General features: G+C 38.5%; 1 protein-coding gene and 1 long non-coding RNA gene across 2 annotated transcripts; one reads left to right on the plus strand and one right to left on the minus strand.

Moving 5' to 3' along the window:
• Window positions 1-511: 511 nt before the first annotated feature.
• LOC112044735 (uncharacterized) lies at window positions 512-22,140 on the minus strand. Its single transcript, XR_008251510.1, has 3 exons — window positions 21,718-22,140; window positions 11,121-11,219; window positions 512-552 (listed from the first exon to the last, which is right to left on the minus strand). It is a non-coding gene; the product is annotated as an uncharacterized LOC112044735 (long non-coding RNA).
• LOC112044734 (uncharacterized) lies at window positions 571-10,162 on the plus strand. Its single transcript, XM_052885900.1, has 7 exons — window positions 571-1,335; window positions 3,327-3,423; window positions 3,906-3,982; window positions 4,788-4,973; window positions 7,360-7,531; window positions 8,060-8,139; window positions 9,711-10,162. Exons 1-7 carry the CDS (start codon window positions 1,146-1,148, stop codon window positions 9,893-9,895), a joined length of 987 nt encoding a protein of 328 aa, XP_052741860.1. The 5' UTR covers window positions 571-1,145; the 3' UTR covers window positions 9,896-10,162.
• Window positions 22,141-22,381: the final 241 nt, after the last annotated feature.

Raw genomic sequence — 22,381 nt, forward strand, 5'->3', positions numbered from 1 at the left:
ATCATATTTAGACGGTCTGGATCTATTAAAATGAGCGGTCCAGTTTCTCTGTTTTTCTATAAGCTCTTTATTAAAACGTCTGTCCGGCTTTTCTGGTTTAGGAAGGACACTAGGTTTAACCGGTTTAGGTGGCGGTTGTTGCATGGCACCATTGGATAATAATCGGTCACCGTTGACAGCCGGTGCCATGGCACATGCTGCAGCTACATTGTTTCGTGTAGGGCTCACAGAGCCGGCTGAGCTAGACCGGGAACGCGCGGGAATCACCGGGAGCACAGCGCGCGTCCCCGCAAAGCTGGCAGCCGCAGAGGGCGATTTTTCAATACGGAAACTGCGATTTTCCTCCCCTAATTTCTCAAACAAAGCTCTGGCATTGTTAAACCTAGCCAGATGGCTTTCGGTTCGCACAACTGTCACATCACTTCCGCGCATGTCTTCGTCGTCTCTTGACGGCATCCCTTGGAAAATGTTAGCGATTTTGGAAACTTTAGTGCCTTGTGCTCGTTTCTTGCACTCCTCCATACTAGCCGGGTACGGCCGCTTCAATCCAATCTGGAAAAGGAATTATCCAGTATGAGTAAACGAGAAGTATCTTCATGTCACTTAATACAAATATGAGAAATAGGCCGCGTTTTGACGCCAAACTGATAACGTTAGATAAGCGCTAACGGCGCAGGTAGGCGGCGCTCACGGACACTAGTGCGGGCGCGCGGCCGCTTGCGTCTGGACTGCCTGCCTCGTTTGTCGCGAAATAGAACTCGAGATAGCGATAGCGCTGATAAAACTTTGCTCATATGAAATTATAACTACGGTCGACTATTATTTCAGCTTGGAAATTTAGTAACAAAACCTGAAAATTATACATCATAGACACTGGGTATCTATACCTAGGTACTACCGACCATTCAATGATATGCATTTATATACCGTTATAGGAAATGTAATGTACATAAACGTTAGTACCAATTACTAAACAGTTGCTTATAAATCATTTATCAATATTAAAACTCTATGCGTCAAAGAATTAAATACGTATCTAACTGATAAGATTTACTTTTTGATAACGATTTACAGATACCAATAAGTAATTATCGCTGTACGTTTTGTTATTCGATCGTAATGTCACCAGGACTGACGTAGCAAATATGAAAAATTCTTGTATATCTTTGTTTCTTTACTTAACAATCCAAACATACGTGCTTGCAAATCGGTGTGAAATAGCTGACATATGTGTGACTGATCTTTCGCAAGCTGACTGCGGGGCCGGGTTTGTAGTAGTGCCCAACGCGACCATATTTGGATGCTGCCCTGGATGCAGACTGGACGACGGTACTGGTGGAGGGGGAGGGGGAGAGGATGGGGGTGGTGATGGTAGGTTTTTTTAAGGTTTTTTTAATACTCTACAAGCCCTTGACTACAATCTCACCTGATGTTAAGTGAGGATGCAATCTAAGATGGAAGCGGGCTAACTTGTTAGGAGTAGGATTAAATTCACACTCCTTTCGGTTTCTACACGACATCGTACCGGAACGGTAAATCGCTTGGCGGCACGTCTTCGTCGGTAGGGTGGTAACTAGCCACGGCCGAAGCCTCCCACCAGCCAGACCTAGACCAATTAAGAAAACCTCAATCGACCCAGCGGGGAATCGAACCCAGGAACTCCGTCTTGTAAACTCACCGCGCATACCACTGCGCCACGGAGGCCGGTATTACTTCTATAGGAGAAATAGCTGTTATTTAAAACGTATAGTTACGTAAATTATTGAACCGAAAGGGCGACATATTCGACATTAAGTAGTGTCTATGAATGACTGCAAGAGGTTATTTATACAACGTAACGTCTTGGACTTCATAGACAACACAATAATGCGTGAATCTCTTGATTATCTTAAATAGTTAAGGCGCAACTTTCGAAAATTTATTAAACATAGGAATTTACTTTAATTTACTATATTAACACTAAGCACCCAATTATGATGCAATAAGTACGTACTAGGTACTCGTAATTAAATATTGTCGATTTCTACTCCTAAATATTTGAAATATACAATATTGAATTTTTTTTCATTTAGTAAATGTTGTTTAACAAAGAATAATTTAATAGTATTGGAATTTTATACGTGTTGTGAGTCATTGTAAAACTAGAGAGATGAAGGCCGATATTTTAGAAGGCGAAAGTGAACCACAACAAACGTGTTATTGTATCGGTGAAACTTGGCGTCGCAGAGGTTGTTTTATGATACCATTACCAGCCTGTTTTAACTGCCCACTACAGGGCCAGGCCTCCCCCCATAAAGAGGAGATATGGAGCTTAAACCCACCATGCTGCTCTAATCAGGTTGGCGGGATTAGGGTGATAATTTAAAATTAACAGCCACTATTTAATGTTGATGATAGTAACCGGTACTGACAGCTTAACATGCTCTTCGAGACACGTTGGTATAACTTGGCTGAGAAATTGAGAAATTTCTACAGAAAATTTCTTAGAAGAAAAGTACCTCAGTAGGTATGTTTACCTAGACCCCACCCAGGACTCTATCCCAGGACTTTGTAATCCGAAGTAACATAGGTTAGCCACTGAACCAACAAGGCGATTTTATGACGTCGGCTGAGTGTAACTACGTATTGTTATAAAAACATTAGCGGACGCCCGCGACTTCGTCCGCGTGGTATTAAATTTTTCACAAATCCCGCGGGAACCATAAATTGTGATAAAAAGTAGTCTATGTGTTAATCCAGGCTATAATCTATATCTATATCAAATTTAAGTTAATTCGCGGTTTTAAGTTCAGTAGTCGCGGCGTGACAGAGTAACAAACATTCATACCATCAAAATCATCTGTTTTTTGCAAATCTCGGGAAACCATGGAGTTTTTCGGGACAAAGAGTAGGCTATGTATTAATCCAGAGTAAAATCTATTTCCATTCCAAATTTCAGCCAATTTGGCTTAGCAGTTGCGGCGTTACTAAGAGTAACAAACATCCAAACATCGAGAAAAAACTTACGCACTAAAGAATACCATATCACCCTAAGCTCGCCACCAGGAATGGAACAGCGTAATATCGTAGGTCTAAAAAGCTCCACAAGTCGTTTCTAAGTTTCCGTTAAAATAGTCTGATGATAATGAATTGTGCCAAATCCCAAAAATTACAGTTTCGGTTTGATTAGAATTTAGGGGCTCAGTCAACAGGTGACCAGGTTCCAGAATGAGAAATCCCCTCACAATACGCACCATCTCAAGGATTTCGGCCTTCTCTGTCGTACCCTTAATCCAACAGTCTAATAAAAGCTATAAATATATATAGATCACAAACATATGTTTCAGAAACCGATCCCGCGGAAGGGTGTCGCCCCCCTGCCAACTGTCTACCGGACGGACGATACGCACCCGTGCAATGTAAAGGCGATTTATTTACAGGGAGGTAAACGCCAATTTTAATTACGAAACGTAACAAAAACTTACAATACCTCTTCACACTGTCGATATTGGCTAAGCTGATTTGAATTTAAGCGTTTTTGTTCTCGTAACGAAAAAAAACCATATCGATTTCATTGATATTGTAATATTAGTTTCTATCAAAGTTAATACTGCTTCTATTTACATTATACGAGTAAACGTCCATTTATACTTATATTATAAAGCTGAAGAGTTCGTTTGTTTGTTTGCTTGAACGCGCTAGTCTCAGGAGCTGATTGGACTGATCAGATTTCAAAAATTCTTTCAGTGTTAGATAGCCCATTTATCGAGGAAGCCTATAGGCTATATATTATCCCCGTATACCTACGGGAACGGGAACCACGCGGGTGAAACCGCGCAGCGTCAGCTAGTGATTAATAATATTTAACATCGCTCCAATGCACTTGCGTTTCACCGTTCAAATGTACCTATTTACACAATACACAGATGTTTCTGCTCTGATGGAAATGGGAACAGAATATTTGGACAAATGTGGAGGAGTGAAGCCAATGAAATGACTTGCGGTAAGTTGCTTTGATAAAAAGAAATACCTGAGGATTATACATGGTTGTGTTGTTCGAATGATCTATTATTGTATAAGCATAAATTTCTCTCGCATATCAATCCATTGAAGCGGAAAATAATTTATAGCATTTTCTTTATACTCTTGTTATAATTACGACAAATTTATTTGTTAATCACTAACAATTTTAAGATTACAAAATATCTGAATGAGAAATTAAATCTTATTTAGTAAAAAATAACAAAGACACCACATATTGGCGACCATCTATATTGTCAAAGTTGAAGACCGAGTTTCATTGACAATTTATCAAAGAGAAGAGAAGTTACCATAGATTTACGAGTCGGTACATTATGGAAGTTACCTTATTAAAAGGTGATGACCTTAGATATTTTAAGAGTATCTATGATCATCACAGATTAATGATATAGTAACTAGATTACCATAAAAAAGTTACTAACACCCCACGACTTCCTTCGCGTGAAACTCGATGTAAACTTTCAACTACCACTACCCTGCCCCTACCCTTTTTTAATTTTTTGCTGTCACTTAGTTGCACCCTGGGGTCCCAAGGTGCTGGAATGGCGACCGCAAGGACCGAAGACATCAAACGGGTAGCAGGGAGCATGTCCATGCAAGAGGTCTATGTCGAGAATGGACGTCCATCGGCTGTTAATGATGATGATGATGATGACCGCGTTGCAAAGCACATGTTTTCATCTTTAAACTGTACTGAGTTGTAATAAATGTTATACGCCTCATCAACTAACAGCCTGTACAATACTAACATTTAATTTTTTTTATAGCATGCAGTAGAAAAAGACACGAATTGCAAACTCAATACGGCAAACTGTCTACTTTACACTGCACTTCCAATGGTGACTATGAGCAACTGCAGTGCGACGAAGAGATGTGCTGGTGCGCGCAGACGAAGACGGGTCAACCTACCACGCCGCCAGTGCACCAAGTGGACATGAGACGGTTACCATGTTGTAAGACCATTGGAATATGCATTCATTAACGTTTTTAGCAACTTGTTTAGTGGCCCACAGCTGGGCGCAGGCTCTCCTATACGAGTGGGCGATTTGCAGCTGAAGCCTACCACTATGTCACCAATAATGTCTCCATTTCCATCATCAGATTTTAGTTATAATGACTGGAACCTATGGTTTAACGTAAATCTTTGAGGCATGGTATAAAACCACCAAATTCCCAAATCCAAATTGCTATTGATAATTTATTGAAAGGAAGAAAACCGCAATTTTTCTTTTAATATTATTAACGCGAAAGTTAATATGAATGGATATTTCTTACTCTTTTATGCAAAAACTACTCAATGGATTTGATTAAAATTTGGAATGGAGATAGATTATTATATACAACACAGACTATTTTTAAAACCGGAAAAACTTTCTGCGGTTTTGTGAAAAACTTAATTTCCTCCAGTATTTGTTTACAAGTACAAGGAGCATGATTTAAAGTCATACAGATTAACCACTGTACAATCGATGGCATTGTACAAACGACAGAACTTTGCTTTACGGAAATAAATGGACATAAGCATTGTAATATCTATCCGAATAACCCAGATTTTGTATGGTGTTACATGCGACATGCAATATACCACTTTGATAAAGGAAAACCAGGCATCATGCATCACGATCACGATCACGCATAACCACAGACCTACCAGTACCATTTCTTGACCGTCCTTTCACTTCCTTACCAGAACCTCTTTAGTGTTTTTTGCGTGTCCAATGATACTTAGACTATACTAACTGCATCATTAATCCAGTAGTTACTTATATTATAAAGAGGAAAGATTTGTCTGTTTGTTTGCATTAAATAGGCTCCGAAACTACCGAACCAATTTGAAAAATTATTTTACTGTTTGGAAGCTACACTATTCCTGAATGCTATAGGCTATATTTTATCCCCTTATTCATACAACGGAAAATACGCGGGTGAAATCGCGAGGTTACGCTAGTTTAACTAGCTGTATAGATATACACTTAATGATATCCAGGATGCGAATAAAATAAATACGGGTAACCAACCAAAAAAAAAAGTAAGTAACTTGATTTTATATTTCCAAAAAAAATACAACTACGTGCTTCAACGACAACAACATTCTTCTAAAATACTTTAAAAATAGTATCAAGACAAATCAAATTTGTAGTTTGTTTAAGACACTTAAGTTTGTTAAGTGCATTTATAAATCGAGATCAAGTTTATCAAATCACAAGACTCAGGGCTAAAGAATTTATAATACATTTCCTTGAAAGTAAAGAAATCTAGATGCAATGATAAGAGATTATGAATATCTAGCCCTTGCAACGAATGATATCGTAAAGAAATTTTCACATAATGACATTGGTTGAACAAAACGCTCGAAATAGAACGGGCGACTCTCTCACGTTCACTCGAGCGGCAGTGACAAGGGACATTCAAAGGTCTTCTAATAAGTAAGTTTCATTGCTCCACATTTGTAAGCGACTAGAGCATTCATTTAAATGTATCAAAGATCAGAGATGTTAAGATATACATCAGATCAAAGTTGATGAAAAGAGAACATCGGATTGAATAAGAGTTATACAACTATCTCATAGAAGTTCTGGGAATCTCTTATGAGCTATGAGTATGCATTATAGGAGCACTAATGGATGCCTTTCTTTTCAAATACCTTATTATTAAAAAAAAAAAAATTGATCCGCATGCATCCAGCACAAACCCAAATACCTACTTTGCATAAAAATGTAAACAAGTTATTTAACACCAACCGATTGCCGCATCTCCATCCGCATAAAGGTAATTCAGTTTTTCATAAACCAAAAAAACTAATTTCTTTTCGTTTACTTTAATCTGTATTAGAGTATAATTTTTTTCCCAATTTTAGCTAAATCAGATGTGGCGTAAAAGATTACCAAACACACACGAACTTTCGCCTTTATAATATTAGTGGCCATTACTGTATTCCACGAAGTCTAACTTTTGTACTTTTGAAATTTTGAACTAAAAATCTATACCCACTTAATATTAGAAAAAAGTTAAACTTGTGATGTTGCAGGGGATCTACTTAATCGATTTTGATACTTCTTACACTAATAGGAAGCCACGTTGTTTGTGAGTGTCATGGACTATATCTTATCCCCGTATTCCCAAGCAAACAGAAACTACGCGCAGTGGCATGCACTCCATATATGCAAAAACGCACATCCTATCCTGAAGAGTCATTACGAACCTGCTTTGGAGAAGGAATTTTCAATTTTGTTACCATTGTACATATTAATTAGTGCATACCCTAGTTAAACACTTCGCGACTACGCGGGTGAATTCGCAGGGCGTCTGCTAGTCGTTAATAGAATCCCATTTGTTCAGTTAGCGCAGCATCAGTCGGCGAGCAGTACCTGCGGAGATGTGAAAGTATCGTGCACGCATTGGCCACGATACACAGAGAACAGTCGGCACACGGAACCCACTTCTTGGGCAATCCAATTACGTTCTGCGACTTCGACGGAAGCTATGGACCATATCAAATTCAAAATGGAATGTAAGTTACATTTCTATACATAAAGTTTTATGTAATGCTAGCGGAAGATTACGTAATTTCGGCTATAGGGACAACTTTTATTCCTTATATCTGATTTGAAACACAACATGTCACTAATAATCTTTATCATCATTAACCCATAGTCGGTTCACTGTTGAGCACGAGTCTCTTCTCAGAATGTGAGGGGTTAGGCCAAATGCGGATTGGCAGACTTGACACACGTAGATAATTGAGAAAATTCTCAGGTATGCAGGTTTCCTCTAAGCTTATCTTAATGTATTTGTTATTATAGTTAAAGCCAGTACGTTACTTTGAATGACACTTGAACAAATTAAGACAAAAATATTTGAAACAGGTGTTCCGGAGTCTGTACTACATACTTTTTCAAGAAGTATTAATTAATGAACAGATTTAACTACCTAGAAAATACACAAAAATAGCATAGGTATACTCTCCGCCTCCGAGATTGTCAATGAATTATTTTTTTACTTTTTAAAATATAAATAAATGGCGTGTTTTCACTTTCAGCGCCTACTGCACCGGTCGAGACGGTAAAATATTGGGCTCGTGGCAGGTCGTAGTCAGCGAAATGCAGGGAATTAACTGCAGTAAGTCCAATCTAACTTGTTCTGTGCCAATATGGGCATATCTTAAACATCGATCTTCATATCATGTGAAGCATCACAGATGACATTGTACCTACATAACCTGATAACCTGATTTAGTTTCCCAAAGTAATTCAATTGAGCGATATTATTAAATTCAGAATTGTCTCATAATACCGATTATTTGCATATTATGAATACTGAATACACATGAATTGAATATTTAAACAATCATCAATACATAAATTAAGTTGAAGTCTCCGTCTGTGATTACAAAATAACGGTGTTTTCTCAAGTGCTTATAGTTTACTCGATACTAAAACAAAATTATTTTTTTAAAATTTGTTTGTTTGTCCGGGCTAATCTTTGGAACCGACTTTGACTCAACAACAACCTGCAACATGTAGGCTACTTTTCATCCCGGAAAAATCAATATTTCCCGCGGGATTCGTAAAAAACTGAATGTCACGCGTAAGAAGTCACGTTCGCTAATGCATGTCAGCCACTGACAATCAAGTAATCTCACATGCCTGCAGCGCCAACAACTTGACGTCTGATAAAAAAAAAATGCCGATCGCGACCAACACACGATCAGTTTTATCGGCTGACGTTAAAGCAAAACACACGGAAACGTATGGCGGTACCGTTAGCACACAGCCGCGCACGCATTGCGGAGTAAACTCGGCGACCGGTTTGCGACCGTGACCCTATTCCCGACATGCTGAACGGCTCCATTCAATCGGTTGACGCTCTGATGGAATGCGGGAGCCGCGATACTGGATCTCCCACCAAAACATAACTGTTCGACCAGTTCGAGGAAAAACAAAGTTCGCGTGTTGACATACGCAACTTGCTACAGTCATCGATGAAAGATGCGTGACACGAAATGTGTATGAGATAAGCTATGTTTTGATAATAAATACGGTTTATCTTGCGACGTTGATGAAAAATGAAAGTACATTTTTCATGATACGTAGATCTCTTGAGACAAATAATGTAAACATGTATGTATGTAATGTATGTGTACACATAATCACATAATCTTGGAGATACCTAGATAACAAACTACGAGTTCTAAAGCGTCCTACGTGAACAAAAAGCCTCAATAGCTCAGTGGTATTCATCACCGAGAGGTGATGGATCGATACCCGCCCACTAGAGTGCTATCGTACCCAATCCTAATACAATCTTTTCCGACTACTTGTAGGGAAACGTATATCATATTTAAAAAATGGGCTATTTTTTTTTTAAATATCGTTATTCAGTAGTCGTTTCACTATCTGTCTGTCATAACTCGAAAATTTTTAGTCGAGTTATAAAGCATTATATTATGAGTACGAGTATCGTTATCTAGTGATCGTTTCTTTAAAATCTGCCATAACTTGTTCAAATAATCATAACAAGCACAGATACTTATAACTATATAAAAACTGTATGTTCAATCGTATTGCATCATGCTGAATTTGTAGCTACATACTCGTGCATTGATCGACAGTCGACTGACTGGAAAATGAAATACATATATTTTTTTTGTAAATATCTGCACCCGTTGACCATATTTCATTCTCTAACAGATTGCGCTCGTGATACGATACTGCACTTCCCGGAAAGGGGCATGACAGTTTCAGAAGTGTGCGAGCCGAACGGTAACTATCGTCCCAATCAGCGCGCCGGCAATGTGACGTACTGCGTCGACTCGGACGGCTATCAGCTGGAGAAGGAAGACTGGCCAGCAGTGTGCCTTGCTGACATCAGATAGGATTTCTAAATAGCTATGATATGATTGTATGAAAAATGTTAAATATTTAAATACATTAGATTAAATAACAGGTAATTGAAAAGTTTTTAATTAAACATACATCGTCCGTAAAACCTCAGTGCCTGAAGACAAAAATCTTCGAACAGTGCGTGTTGCCAGTAATGACCTATGGTTTCGAGACTTGGTCGCTAATGGGATTCATAAGAAGGCTCAGAGTCACACAGCGGGCGATGGAACGAGCTATGTCAGGAGTATCTCTGCGTGATCGGATCAGAAATGAGGAGATCCGCAGAAGAACCAAAGTCACCGACAGCTCAACGAGTTGCGAAGCTGAAGTGGGCGGGGCGGGGCACATAGTTCGAAGAGCCAATGGACGTTGGGGTACCAAAGTGCTGGAATGGCGACCCCGCACTAGTAAGCGCAGTGTTGGACCCCCCACCAGGTAGACTGACGACATCAAGCGAGTCGCAGGGATTCGCTGGATGCAGGTGGCTCAGTATCGTGATGTTTGGAAGTCCCTACAAAAGGCCTATGTCCTGCAGTGGACGTCCATCGGCTGATATGATAAATTGAAAAGTTTTTAATATGTTCCGTAAAGCCCTCATAAAAAATAGTAAATTTATTTATGAAGCATAATTTAGTTTCCAGATTAGTTCACCAGTTTCCAAAGATGTTAATTTTTCTTTAATTTGAACGACGTTAAAATTCCTTCGTTCTTGTGCACATGCAAAAGCATTGCAAAACGTGTGTTGCATTACATTTGACAGCTGTAGATTAAAAAGAAAGTTTAATTATTTGTGATACAGAAAGATTTAAGCAAAACGAAGAAACTTAATGTCGGTCGAAGTTTATTTTGATTAGAACAAAGTTAATTATTAAAAAATTAGAAAAAATTAAGAAATAAAATATCACATGTCTCAATCAGTGAAGGCAAACATCGTGAGGAAACTTGCATACCAGAGAATTATCTTAGTTCTCTGCGTATGTGAAGTCTGCCAATCCGCATTGGGCCAGCGTGGTGGACTATTGGCCTTACCTCTCTCATTCTGAGAGGAGACTCGAGATCAGCAGTGAGCCGAATATGGGTTGATGACGACGTATGACGTAATTATTAAAATTTTATTAAGTATCTACGTTATTATATTCTGAAAATATAATGAAATTTTTTATGTTTATAAAAAAATGTTTTTATTAATATTATTTTGTAGTATACAATAACGTATACCTACGCTGCAAGTGTGGACCCGGTGTATGGTGCAAGCGTCGCGCACCGCGCGTTATACGACGCCGCGCGGACGCCCGCTCGCCGCGCGCGCTTTCCCATCTGAAACAAAGGGAAACAATTACCATAGTAATAAGTAAAACAATACCTACAATATGGGTATATAGGGACAACCCACCACCTCTCATGGCCCAACCGACTTCGCAGTCATACGAGCCGAATCAGTGGGAGGGCGGGCCCGGTACTTGCTCTTCGCGTGTTCTCGGGCCGCCTTCTAGATTCCCTACAAATTTTTTACCCTTCGTCCTTGTCCCATAATGTGCTTTCTTCCCCTACATACAACATGGGTATATTCAAGTCAAGAGTGAATAGGCATCTTCTAAGCAAGCGCGTTTCACCGTAGGCTGCATCATCGGTTACTGTTAAGCATGATTGCAGCCAAGCGCTCATCTATACATGTAAAAAAAATACCAATATTTTTTCTGTGACAATGCATAATAATAATAATAATATTTTTTCATAAGAAAGTACAGAAGGTTTACAGAACTCGCTATAGACATACATACTTTCTACCTTGACAGGTGTATGAATATTAAAAGTAATATTATACTAACTAATAATACCAATAATTAAATATTAACTCGGTGAAGAATATGGTTTTAGCAAATAAAAAATCCAAGTACAAGTAGCACATAAAATAGTACATAAAAGTAGAGCCTGCAATAGCCAGACTTACTTCAATTCATGAAGGCTGAATATTTGTCAGCCCATGCTCCTACCTTACCTATACTAAAACCATACTCAATGTGCACCAACAAACAAATTAGAAATGAGAGTATAAATCGCTAGTCATTTCAATCAATTAAATTAAAATTGATTAATTAGTCATCATCATATCAGCCGATGGACGTCCACTGCAGGACATAGGCCTTTTGTAGGGACTTCCAAACATCACGATACTGAGCCATCTGCATCCAGCGAATCCCTGCGACTCGCTTGATGTCGTCAGTCCACCTGGTGGGGGGTCGGCCAACACTGCGCTTACTAGTGCGGGGTCGCCATTCCAGCACTTTGGGACCCCAACGTCCATCGGCTCTTCGAACTATGTGCCCCGCCCATTGCCACTTCAGCTTCGCAACTCGTTGAGCTATGTCTGTGACTTTGGTTCTTCTGCGGATCTCCTCATTTCTGATTCGATCACGCAGAGATACTCCTAACATAGCTCGTTCCATCGCCCGCTGTGTGACTCTGAGCCTTCTTATCAGGCCCATAGTTAGCGACCAAGTCTCGGAACCATAGGTCATCACTGGCAACACGCACTGTTCGAAGACTTTTGTCTTCAGGCACTGAGGAATTTTGGACGAAAAGATGTCGCGAAGTTTCCCGAATGCAGCCCAGCCGAGTTGGATTCGACGGTTCACCTCTTTCTCGAAATTGGACCTACCTAACTGGATCATATGTCCTAGGTATATGTATTCGTCTACAATTTCGAGTGCAGCGTTCTCAACTATAATTGGGTGGAGCGATACATGAGCATTAAACATTATTTTTGTTTTGGCCATGTTCATTTTCAGGCCCACCTGTTGAGAAACGCTGCTGAGGTCATTGAGCATGGTACTAAGGTCATCCAGAGTCTGTGCCATGATGACTACATCATCCGCGAACCGCAGTTGAGTGATGTACTCGCCATTGATGTTAATGCCAAGTCCGCCCCAGTCCAGAAGCTTAAAGACGTCTTCCAGTGCGGCGGTAAATAGCTTCGGAGAGATCACATCTCCCTGAGGCACTCCTCGCTGCAACTGGATTGGCCTCGTAGTCTGATCCTGAATACGGACTGACATAGTGGCGTTTTCGTACAAGCACTTCAACGCTTGGATATACCTGTAATCAATTCGGCATCTCTGCAATGACCTTAGCACAGCCCAGGTTTCCACCGAATCAAAGGCTTTCTCATAGTCCACAAACGCTAAGCATAGTGGCTGGTTATACTCGTGAGTCTTCTGTATAACCTGCCGCAGCGTATGGATGTGGTCTATGGTACTAAAGCCTTTTCGGAAACCGGCTTGTTCGGGAGGCTGGAAGTCGTCGAACCTATTAGCGAGACGATTCGTAATGACTCTCGAGAACAATTTGTAAACGTGGCTTAACAGCGAGATGGGTCTGTAATTCTTCAGCAAGGTGTTGTCACCTTTTTTGAAGAACAGAACCACCACGCTCCTATGCCACGCCTCAGGCGTCGTGCCCTCGTGAATGACGGAATTGAACAATCGCTGAAGGACTTTAAGTATCGGTTTTCCACCCGCTTTCAGGAGTTCTGCTGTGATTCCGTCCTCACCTGGCGCCTTATTGTTCTTCAGTTGTTTGAGAGCCTCACTAATCTCGTATAGGCTGACGTCCGGGATATCTTCGGTATAGTGTCGGGTCAACTTGGCTCTGGGGTCTTTAGCCAAGTTGTCAACAGGCTGCTGAGTAGTCGTGTATAGCTGTCCATAGAACTTCTCGACCTCACTTAATAACTCGGGCTTGGAAGAAATCAGATTACCGTGCTCGGTCTTCAAACGCGTCAGCTGCGTCTGTCCAATAGACAGATCTCTGGCGAAAACTTTTGAGCCTCGATTGTTTTCAATCGCATTTTTGATACGCTCGGTATTGAAGTTTCGCAAGTCGCTGGTTTGCGACTTAGAGATCTGTCTACTGATCAGTCGGTAATTTGACGCATCTGCTGAAGACTGTAATCTCATTTCTTGCCTCTCTTCCATGAGTTTAAGTGTATGGTCTGAGAATTTTTTGGTTCTTTTCGTACGGTGGGTCTTATAGAACTTAGACCCAACGGAATGGACAGTTTCCACGAATCTGTTGTTCAGATCGTCCACAGTTTCGCAATTTGCTAGGCAATCGAAGCGGTTCTGCAGTTCTAGTTGAAAGGACTCGGGGTCTTGAATATGGGCACGAGTAGGTCGGAGCGTAGACTTCACCAGTCGATACCGTTCCAGCTGAACGTTGATATTCAACGTGCCTCTAACCATTCGGTGATCGCTACCGGTTTTCACCCTATGGATCACAGAAACATCGTTGAATATTTGCCGTCTGGTAGACAAGATGAAGTCAATCTCATTTTTCGTGGAACCATCGGGGCTCATCCAGGTCCATTTCCTGTGTGGTGGCTTCTTGAAGAAGGAGTTCATCATAAAGAGGCCCTCCTTCTCCATGAAGTCAGCCAACATTTGGCCCCTATCGTTCCGTTGCCCATATCCAAATCGTCCCACTTTCAACTCTGAACCGCTACGTTCGCCCAGCTTTGCGTTAAAATCCCCCATCACAACATTGTAATAAGAGTTTGAGGCATGTATGGCTTTAGAAATATCCTCATACAATACCTCTACCTCCTCGTCGGGATGTGTTGAGGTCGGTGCGTAAACCTGTATAACCTTCAACGAATACCGTTTGGTAATTCGGAGGACCAGGAACGCTACCCTGCTCGACACACTCTCGACTTTTACAACATTGTTCACGAGGGACTTGTCAACGATAAATCCGACACCACCCTGGGACTGTTGGTCGCCCTCCCGGTAGTAGAGCATGTTGCCGGATTCAAGGATTATCGAGCCCTCCCCCTCTCTTCGGACTTCAGACAATCCTATAACATCCCAGTGCAACTTGCTCATAACTTCTTCCAGCTCGATGACCTTCTCGTCGGACCTCAAAGTGCGTGCGTTATATGTTGCCAGGTCTAGTCGTCGGGGTTGGCAGCGGAATCTCTGCCGGAGATTCTTAACACCCCTTGCCCCGCCGTTACCGTAACCGCTGCCAGAGCCAGGAATAGCGGGGCTGCCGGGGACTAGGGGCTGTGTTATGTTTTTGTAGTCCATACTAAGATTAATTAGTATAAAGTTTATATTTTGTATAACATTATACAGGGTGATTCGGACTTTAGTGCGGACATTTTTTTTCGTGGTTCTGTATCATTAATAGAACATAAATCTACAAACAGTTCGATACATTTTATGTAATTTTTTTTTTCAATTTATGTCTCAGAAATAACAAAATAATGGACACATTCCCAAACAAACTGCGCAACTGCTGGCGGCACTTTGTAAGACGCCGACAAAGAAATACCGGCAGTAGTCATATCGCTTCGGCTTCGGCTGACGGGGGTGGCAGGGGTGAGGGGATCGAAAAATCCCTGAGGACGCCTGCCAAATTGCCGAAGGGCGACCAGTGACAGACAATCTGCCGTCGCTTGCGCATTTAAGTCGAATCATGCTTTAATGCAAAAGTTTGCGTAATAATAATCATCATTTGTATTTCATTATTCCAATCGAAAGTTCATAATTTTTATAGTCTCTGTTTTAATTTTTATTATTATTACTACGCATTATTGATGGTCCTAAGCCCAATAAAGTATGAAGGGAAAATCGATACTCAACTCAAAAGTGACGACCTTTAATTATTATAAAAAATAATAGGTACAAAAATAAATAAACGTAGAAAGGTCAACGGCCCTCGGCGCGGGCGCTCGCTAACCTAGTACCTACCAGCTGATTTTGTAGTTGCCTATTACTGTGCTATTACCTAGTACAGCGATAGGGTGACCCTCAAATTCTGTTTAAATGTTTAAACTTTAGCTAACGATAACTTTGTTATTTTTGAGTTAAAAAAAAAAAGAAAAAATACGTGATCATTAAATTTTGTTTATGTACAAAATATAAAAATATCTGTACTAAAAAAAATTTCTTCCTGTATATATAAAAAACCAATAGTTATGAAATGATATGACTTTTTCTACCTTTATTTCAACAAACAATCTTTTCCTCTTTATAATATTAGTACTCGATGTTTACCAACTAATCTATAGTTGGTAAACATCGAGTACGGCTTTAGTATGAGTATAAGTAAAGTACGGTAATGAAGTTTGTCTGGTTATCGTCGGCTACTCATAGTTTTCTTTTCTTGACATATTGGAATCAAAGTAGTAGTACAGTATACTGCTTTTGTTAGGCACATAAGCCCTCATTCACACGAGAGTTATTTAAACGAACGTTAAAAACGCCTGAAATTAAATGGTCTATTTCCAACGCCCAAAATTGAAAATGCAACACTGCTCGAAAAAAAACGTTGTGTTTTAATAACGCTGTCGTATGAGCATATTATACTTGGGCATGTATTTGTTGTATTTGAACGCTTTTTTCCGTCCGTCCGTTAAAAAAGCTCTCGTGCGGACGAGGGCTTAGGCTCCCTGTTTTTGCACTTGAGTCTCAAGGTTGATAGTCGCAGTTTGTATTAGGACGTGTAACATGCATACCCGTGTTGCTCTGTTTACATGCGATGGTGTAAAAAAGATTTTTCTATAAGCTTGAGAGAACTTTTTGGAAGATCCGCGAGGTGATATAAAATTGTAAAGAGGCACAGTATACGCAGAACTCAGAACTTAGTCTGATATCGATCTAATCAGTAGCTTTTGTAACATTACGAATTTTAACTACAATTACAAGTATAAGTGATCAATAAATGAATAGACATTAGACAACTGCCAACTAACTATCAGTTTGGGTTACGGCTTGCAAGTTACAACCGCACTTCACCTCGAGCAAGGTCAAACTACTTTCTTAGCTATTATTTAGTTATTTTTAAAATAAGATCAACGTTCTAAATATGTCACCACAAGGGGGGCTGTAGAGACAACAGATTTGTAAGTCGTACCTACTGTCGGAACAGAGGGGTGGAGAATGCCTTGTTAGGAGCTAAACTTAACTGTTCTTCAACATTTATTCAATATTTTAAGTTAACTATTTTCCTTTCACTGTTTGACTTAAGTGCTTGCATCGCGCGTTTTACTTGATTGCCCATTTTTTTTTATACCGAAGATGTACTTTTGTGATTTTATGTCTTCTTTTATATAATATCCTACGCCTACCATAAACAAAGCATTGTGTTATTTAATGCCATTTACCAAATAATTTTGATAATTCCTTTCGGAAAATGAAAATTCGTTTAACGTTGGTATGGGCCGAGAGTTGAGTTGATTACTTAGGTAGGTATTAAACAAACGATTTAGTTTCAAATTGACGTTTACATTATATTACAATGAAATTAATATTGCAACACCTAATTTATTTTCGCGTAAATTAATACAAAATAGATATTGAGTGTCTACACATTGAATAAATTGATTGATTGATTGATAAAATTACCAAAAAATTAATAAGGATTACGGGGCAATAAGCGAAATAGGTACTAAAAAAATAAGGACAATTTTTAAATTCAAACAGTTCGCGTTTTTCGTAACTCCTAAACAAATTTTCATGCTATATTTACAAATAGATTAAGCAAAGTGTGTGCGGGGAAGTGAGATGCATCAGTCGTGGATTTTTCATTCATCGCTACACGTCCCCCGGTCCGCGCGGATCATCAGGAGTGTTACGAACGCTCTTGCCAAGCTATAATTAATTTATAGCTTGGCAAGTTCGTTCGTTGCTTGAGATATTTAACTAATATCTCAAACAATGGACGTCCACTCCCTAACATAGGTTTTATATAAATTTACTCGGCTCTCAGCGACTATTTGATTTCCACCGGCAAAATAGATTTAAACAAAATAGATTAGATGTCGTAAAGTAGATCACACAACCACGAGTAATATAAAGTGCTTTACAAAAGAATTTCTAGCCGTCATATTTCACAAAGAGTACCCCCCAATAGGGGGTTTACGAAGGCAGGCTTGTCGCCACTTGGACACGTCACCCTCGCTCTTGATAGCGGAGAGTAAAGCGAGATCGACCTTATTTTGAAAAAATGGTTATCCGCAAATTAACTTAAGCATCTGATAAAACGTAGTTTATTTTTTACCCATAAATTGACGTATATTATTACAAAAAATTACTAGCTATAACATTTTAATTCTGAAAAATAAAAACTGCAAAATTTTTGCCTGCCTGTTTTTCCCAAGCTAATCTTTGGAAGGCTGAACCGATTTTAATGGGACTTTCACTATCTTTTATATTTTTATCCAGGAAAATTCCTTGGTTCCAATGGAATTTGTGATAAACCGATTTTTTTGCAGACTAAGTTGCAGGCACGCGGTAGTATAAAATATATTCTTATTAGCCTACACGTATGATACGATACATTTATAACTGAATAAAAATTTTAATAAAAAAAATACAACCGACTTCAAAACCTAAAAACGTACCCACTAAACTAAAAAGTGAAAAATAACATCATAATATGTTCTACCTGCTGATCAGTATGAAGGCGGTGCTAAGCCGGTGATGTATTAGTTCAAGCCATGTGAGAATATCTTATACATTTAGATTTTGCAGACAGTGTTGTTTCATGTGGTCCTGTCAGAAATGGCTTAAATTAAGACAACACCCGCTAAGCACCGCCTTCATACTGATCATCAGGTAGAACATATTATGATGTTATTTTTCACTTTTTAGTTTAGTGGGTACGTTTTTAGGTTTTGAAGTCGGTTGTATTTTTTTTATTAAAATTTTTATTATTTTTCCATTTTTAGTGTAAAATTTCATCTCAAACGAATACATCAGACCCTTAATGACAGTCACAACCCATCTTGGTACAAAATTCTCAGCAATACAAATTAATCAAGCCCAAGCACAAGGTAGCTACCGTAAACCGTTAAGGGGTTCCCTTAATTGACCTTGGTCTTCATCATCAGACCCCGAGTAACAGACACAACTCATCTAGGTAGAAAGTTCTCAGCAATACGAATTAATCAAGGCCAAACACAAGGTAGTTACTGTAAACTGTTAAGGAGTTCCCTTAATTGTCCTTGGTCTTCATCACCAAACCTCTAAATGACAGTCACAACCTATCTATGTGGAAAGTTCTCATTAATACAAATTAATCAAGCCCAAACACAAGGTAACTGTTGTAAATCGCCGAGGAGTTCCCTCGTCTGTTTTATGGCTCCATCATCAGATTGATTTTAAACCTTCATGAAATTGTAGTGCTTAAAAATACTAAATGAAAAAGTATACGAACACACTAGACACCCATATAATTTTCGAAAGTTCCCCTCAATTTCTCCAGGATTCCATCATCAGATCTTGACGTGATGGCAATGGGACCAAATGGGGACTATACCGTTTCAAACAAAAAAAGAATTTTTGAAATCGGTCCAGGCGTCTTTGAGTAATCGGTGTACATACATAAAAAAAAAAAAAAAAAAAAAAAAAAAATACCGACCGAATTGAGAACCTCCTCCTTTTTGAAGTCGGTTAAAAAGCAAATGTTTTATGCTCATAAAACTTTGTTCAAACTGTAATAAAAAATTCTATAATGGATTGTTTTCATTATAGTTTGATTTTTTTTTAACTTTCAACCCCTATTTCATCCCCTCCTGTTAATATTTTTGCGTGTTTTATAATTATATAATAAATAGTCTACTCATCATTTTACAAAAAGATATCTTGAAAATTGAATAAATTATTAAAAAAAACTTCAACCACTTTTAACCCTTTAGATATATTATTTTTAGTATTATTTTGTTGGATTTCACTGTTGGTAGCTTCCCAACAGTGAAATCCAACAGAGTTTTCAAATCGGTTCAGTAGTTTCAGAGGCTATTCATTACATACAAACACACAAACAAACAGTAAAATATTTCCTCTTTATAATATTCATATAAATAACAGTACTCATTTAAGCTTGCCTACATTGAACTTGAGCATTTGGGTAAAACCTGATATGAAGAAGGGACTGAGTAGCTGGTACTAACTAAAGGTAACAAATAAATAGGGTATAGGAATAATGTTGCATTCCCAGAAAGGAGAAGGGCAAAGCCAGTAATAGAATTAGCATTTAGTATAAGACAAATAAATTACTTAATGGTGAAAAATGGTAAAACACACACAACATTGTATTTGTGACCTAGCATGTTGCCCTTGATGCAAACATAGAACTTAATTCATACATTTAACTAAATAGTATTAAACATGCATATTTAAACACTGCTCTTGGATATGATCTCTCACTGATTCTAACTGATCATCATCTCATTATTAGATTATAAGATTGAGGGAACAGAGAGTGCCTGCAGTGTAGTCCTCATTATATAATGTGGGCTACAGTTTTATCGAATGATATTTTAATTTGATTTTCAGTTCAACTATGAATTGTGCAGTTTTCAGTTTTGCCTACACAGAGACATTTTAACTGAGCAGTTTACAATTAAAACTGCATGTCTGTGGCACATATTAAAGTATTAATATGTACTATTATTGTGAATTGCGGCAAACTTTCAAGAGTGAAACGAACTGTACCCATGCTTTCTGAAAAACACTCGAGTCTACATGTAGTTGTAAATAATGCATAGGTTCAAATTGAGATTTACCAGATCTATCGCCAGGATTTAATAGATATTTCTTTTTATGGTCAATAGGCTTGTGTTAAACTTAAATCATGCCTTGGAGAGCAATGACGAGGTCTAGGATGAGACACGCTTGCCTAGAAACTGCCTATTGACTCTTGCCTTTGAGTATTTATATATTTGTAAAGCAAGGCTACAAAATGTTTTTTTCTGCAAGTGTTGTATGAAGTATTGAATGCCAGGCAAGTGATGTATTCTAAGATTGAACCACATGCAAAGCGGGGAATTCAAGAATGATTAACTGAAAAAAAAAACAATATAAGTTATAGGTATTGTTAATTTCATGAGTAAAGAATTGCTTCTAATCATTTTTTTCATTGAGAAGTTTATGAATTATTTATAGAGTATTTGTGTCACTTTGTTTTTATCACATTATTTATTTCATTATAGGTGTATAACAATGTAGAGAGGTTGAGGTTGAGTCTGCCCCTGTCTGAGACATACAATGGCCAACCCTTGTGGCCAAGTGCGGAAAAGGCCCAGGAAAAAAGAAGAAGAGTCTGCCCAATTATATTACTATATACTTCTGCACACACCTAAACCCCCCTCACGACGCAGCTAAGATCTCACTATTGACCCTACGGCAAAACTACCCAATAGTGACGTGTGGAGTATCAGTGACTACAGGGCATTTCTATAGGTAGTACTCAATTTGCAATGCAACTATGTCTAATGTCTATGATTTTATTGTTTTAGATTCACTAATAATTACTAACATAGACATTGAAAGCTAAAAATTGTTACAAAATAACTCATCTAGATTATCTTATTGTTATATATTAAATGTGAAGGTTTTTAGACCAATTTTAGGTATGTATACAATTATTTATTTACAACAAGAAAAATAGTTTTTGTGATCTTGGTCTAGTATAAATACAATACTTTACACCTAATAAATATAATGCTTAATCATCAAATAAGATGTGCAAACCTACTTTCCAATTGAAATTGTTACACTAAAATAAGGTGAAGTTAAACAATAGCGACTGTGCTAATCAACAATTTTCTAATTGTTTTTTATTTTAATTGCACGTAAACACTTTACAATCACATCTGGGAGTACTTACCTACTGTAAAAAAATATTGACATCGTACTTGTGTTAGGAAGTAACAATTAATATTTGCTAGAGCTAACCAAAGGCAAACAATGTTCTTATAAGATGAATTACGAATGGAAATTTAATTTAGAAATGAAAACCTGATACTGACCTTATAACGGAGTCACGTTTTCACCATCTAGGTGCGATCCGGTTTGCCACATCAGTGCTAATATTAACCACATATTTAATTAATAACAACACTAATGCACTTTTCACTAATACTTATTTAATTAATGGTCTAAATAAACTGTACGTCCGTAACGCCGCACACCCACTTAATACAGCCCGACACAAACAGACATTTGAAAGCCTGTCCCTGTAGACTACGAAACGTCAATACTCCCGGACAGCTTCGATTCGCGTAAGTGCATTTATAATGAATAGACCATGTTATGCACCAAATTATTCTTATAAATAGTTCATTAGAATTATTCAGACGTTTCACGTTACATTAATTATTAAAATATAAATTAATGAAAATTTTTGCGAGCCACTCTCCCTGTCACAATTTTTTGGACGACTCCACCACAGATTAAATAATGCTGATCATAGATACAAAGTATCTTTAAAATCTAATCTGTGGACCACACATCCACAGATTTAATAGTAACAGTATTTTTCTCCGTCTACGCCATTCGTCTGGTTCTACGCCGTCCACCTGAGGACAAATCTTAGACCAAATACATATGGAGTAAGGTTATGGACTCACCAACAAAATTGTCTGTCATTTTTTGAGGAGGACGAGGTAAACTCACACTTACCAATTCACACCA

This window comes from Bicyclus anynana, chromosome 15, assembly GCF_947172395.1.
Source record: "Bicyclus anynana chromosome 15, ilBicAnyn1.1, whole genome shotgun sequence".
Lineage (NCBI taxonomy): Eukaryota > Metazoa > Arthropoda > Insecta > Lepidoptera > Nymphalidae > Bicyclus > Bicyclus anynana.

Coding starts and splice junctions, on each gene's coding strand:
- LOC112044734 (XM_052885900.1), top strand. CDS start 1,146: ATGAAAAATTCTTGTATATCTTTGTTTCTTTACTTAACAATCCAAACA. Junction 3,983..4,787: donor AGCCAATGAAATGACTTGCG/GTAAGTTGCTTT, acceptor TTTTTTTTATAG/CATGCAGTAGAAAAAGACAC. Junction 4,974..7,359: donor CATGAGACGGTTACCATGTT/GTAAGACCATTG, acceptor CCATTTGTTCAG/TTAGCGCAGCATCAGTCGGC.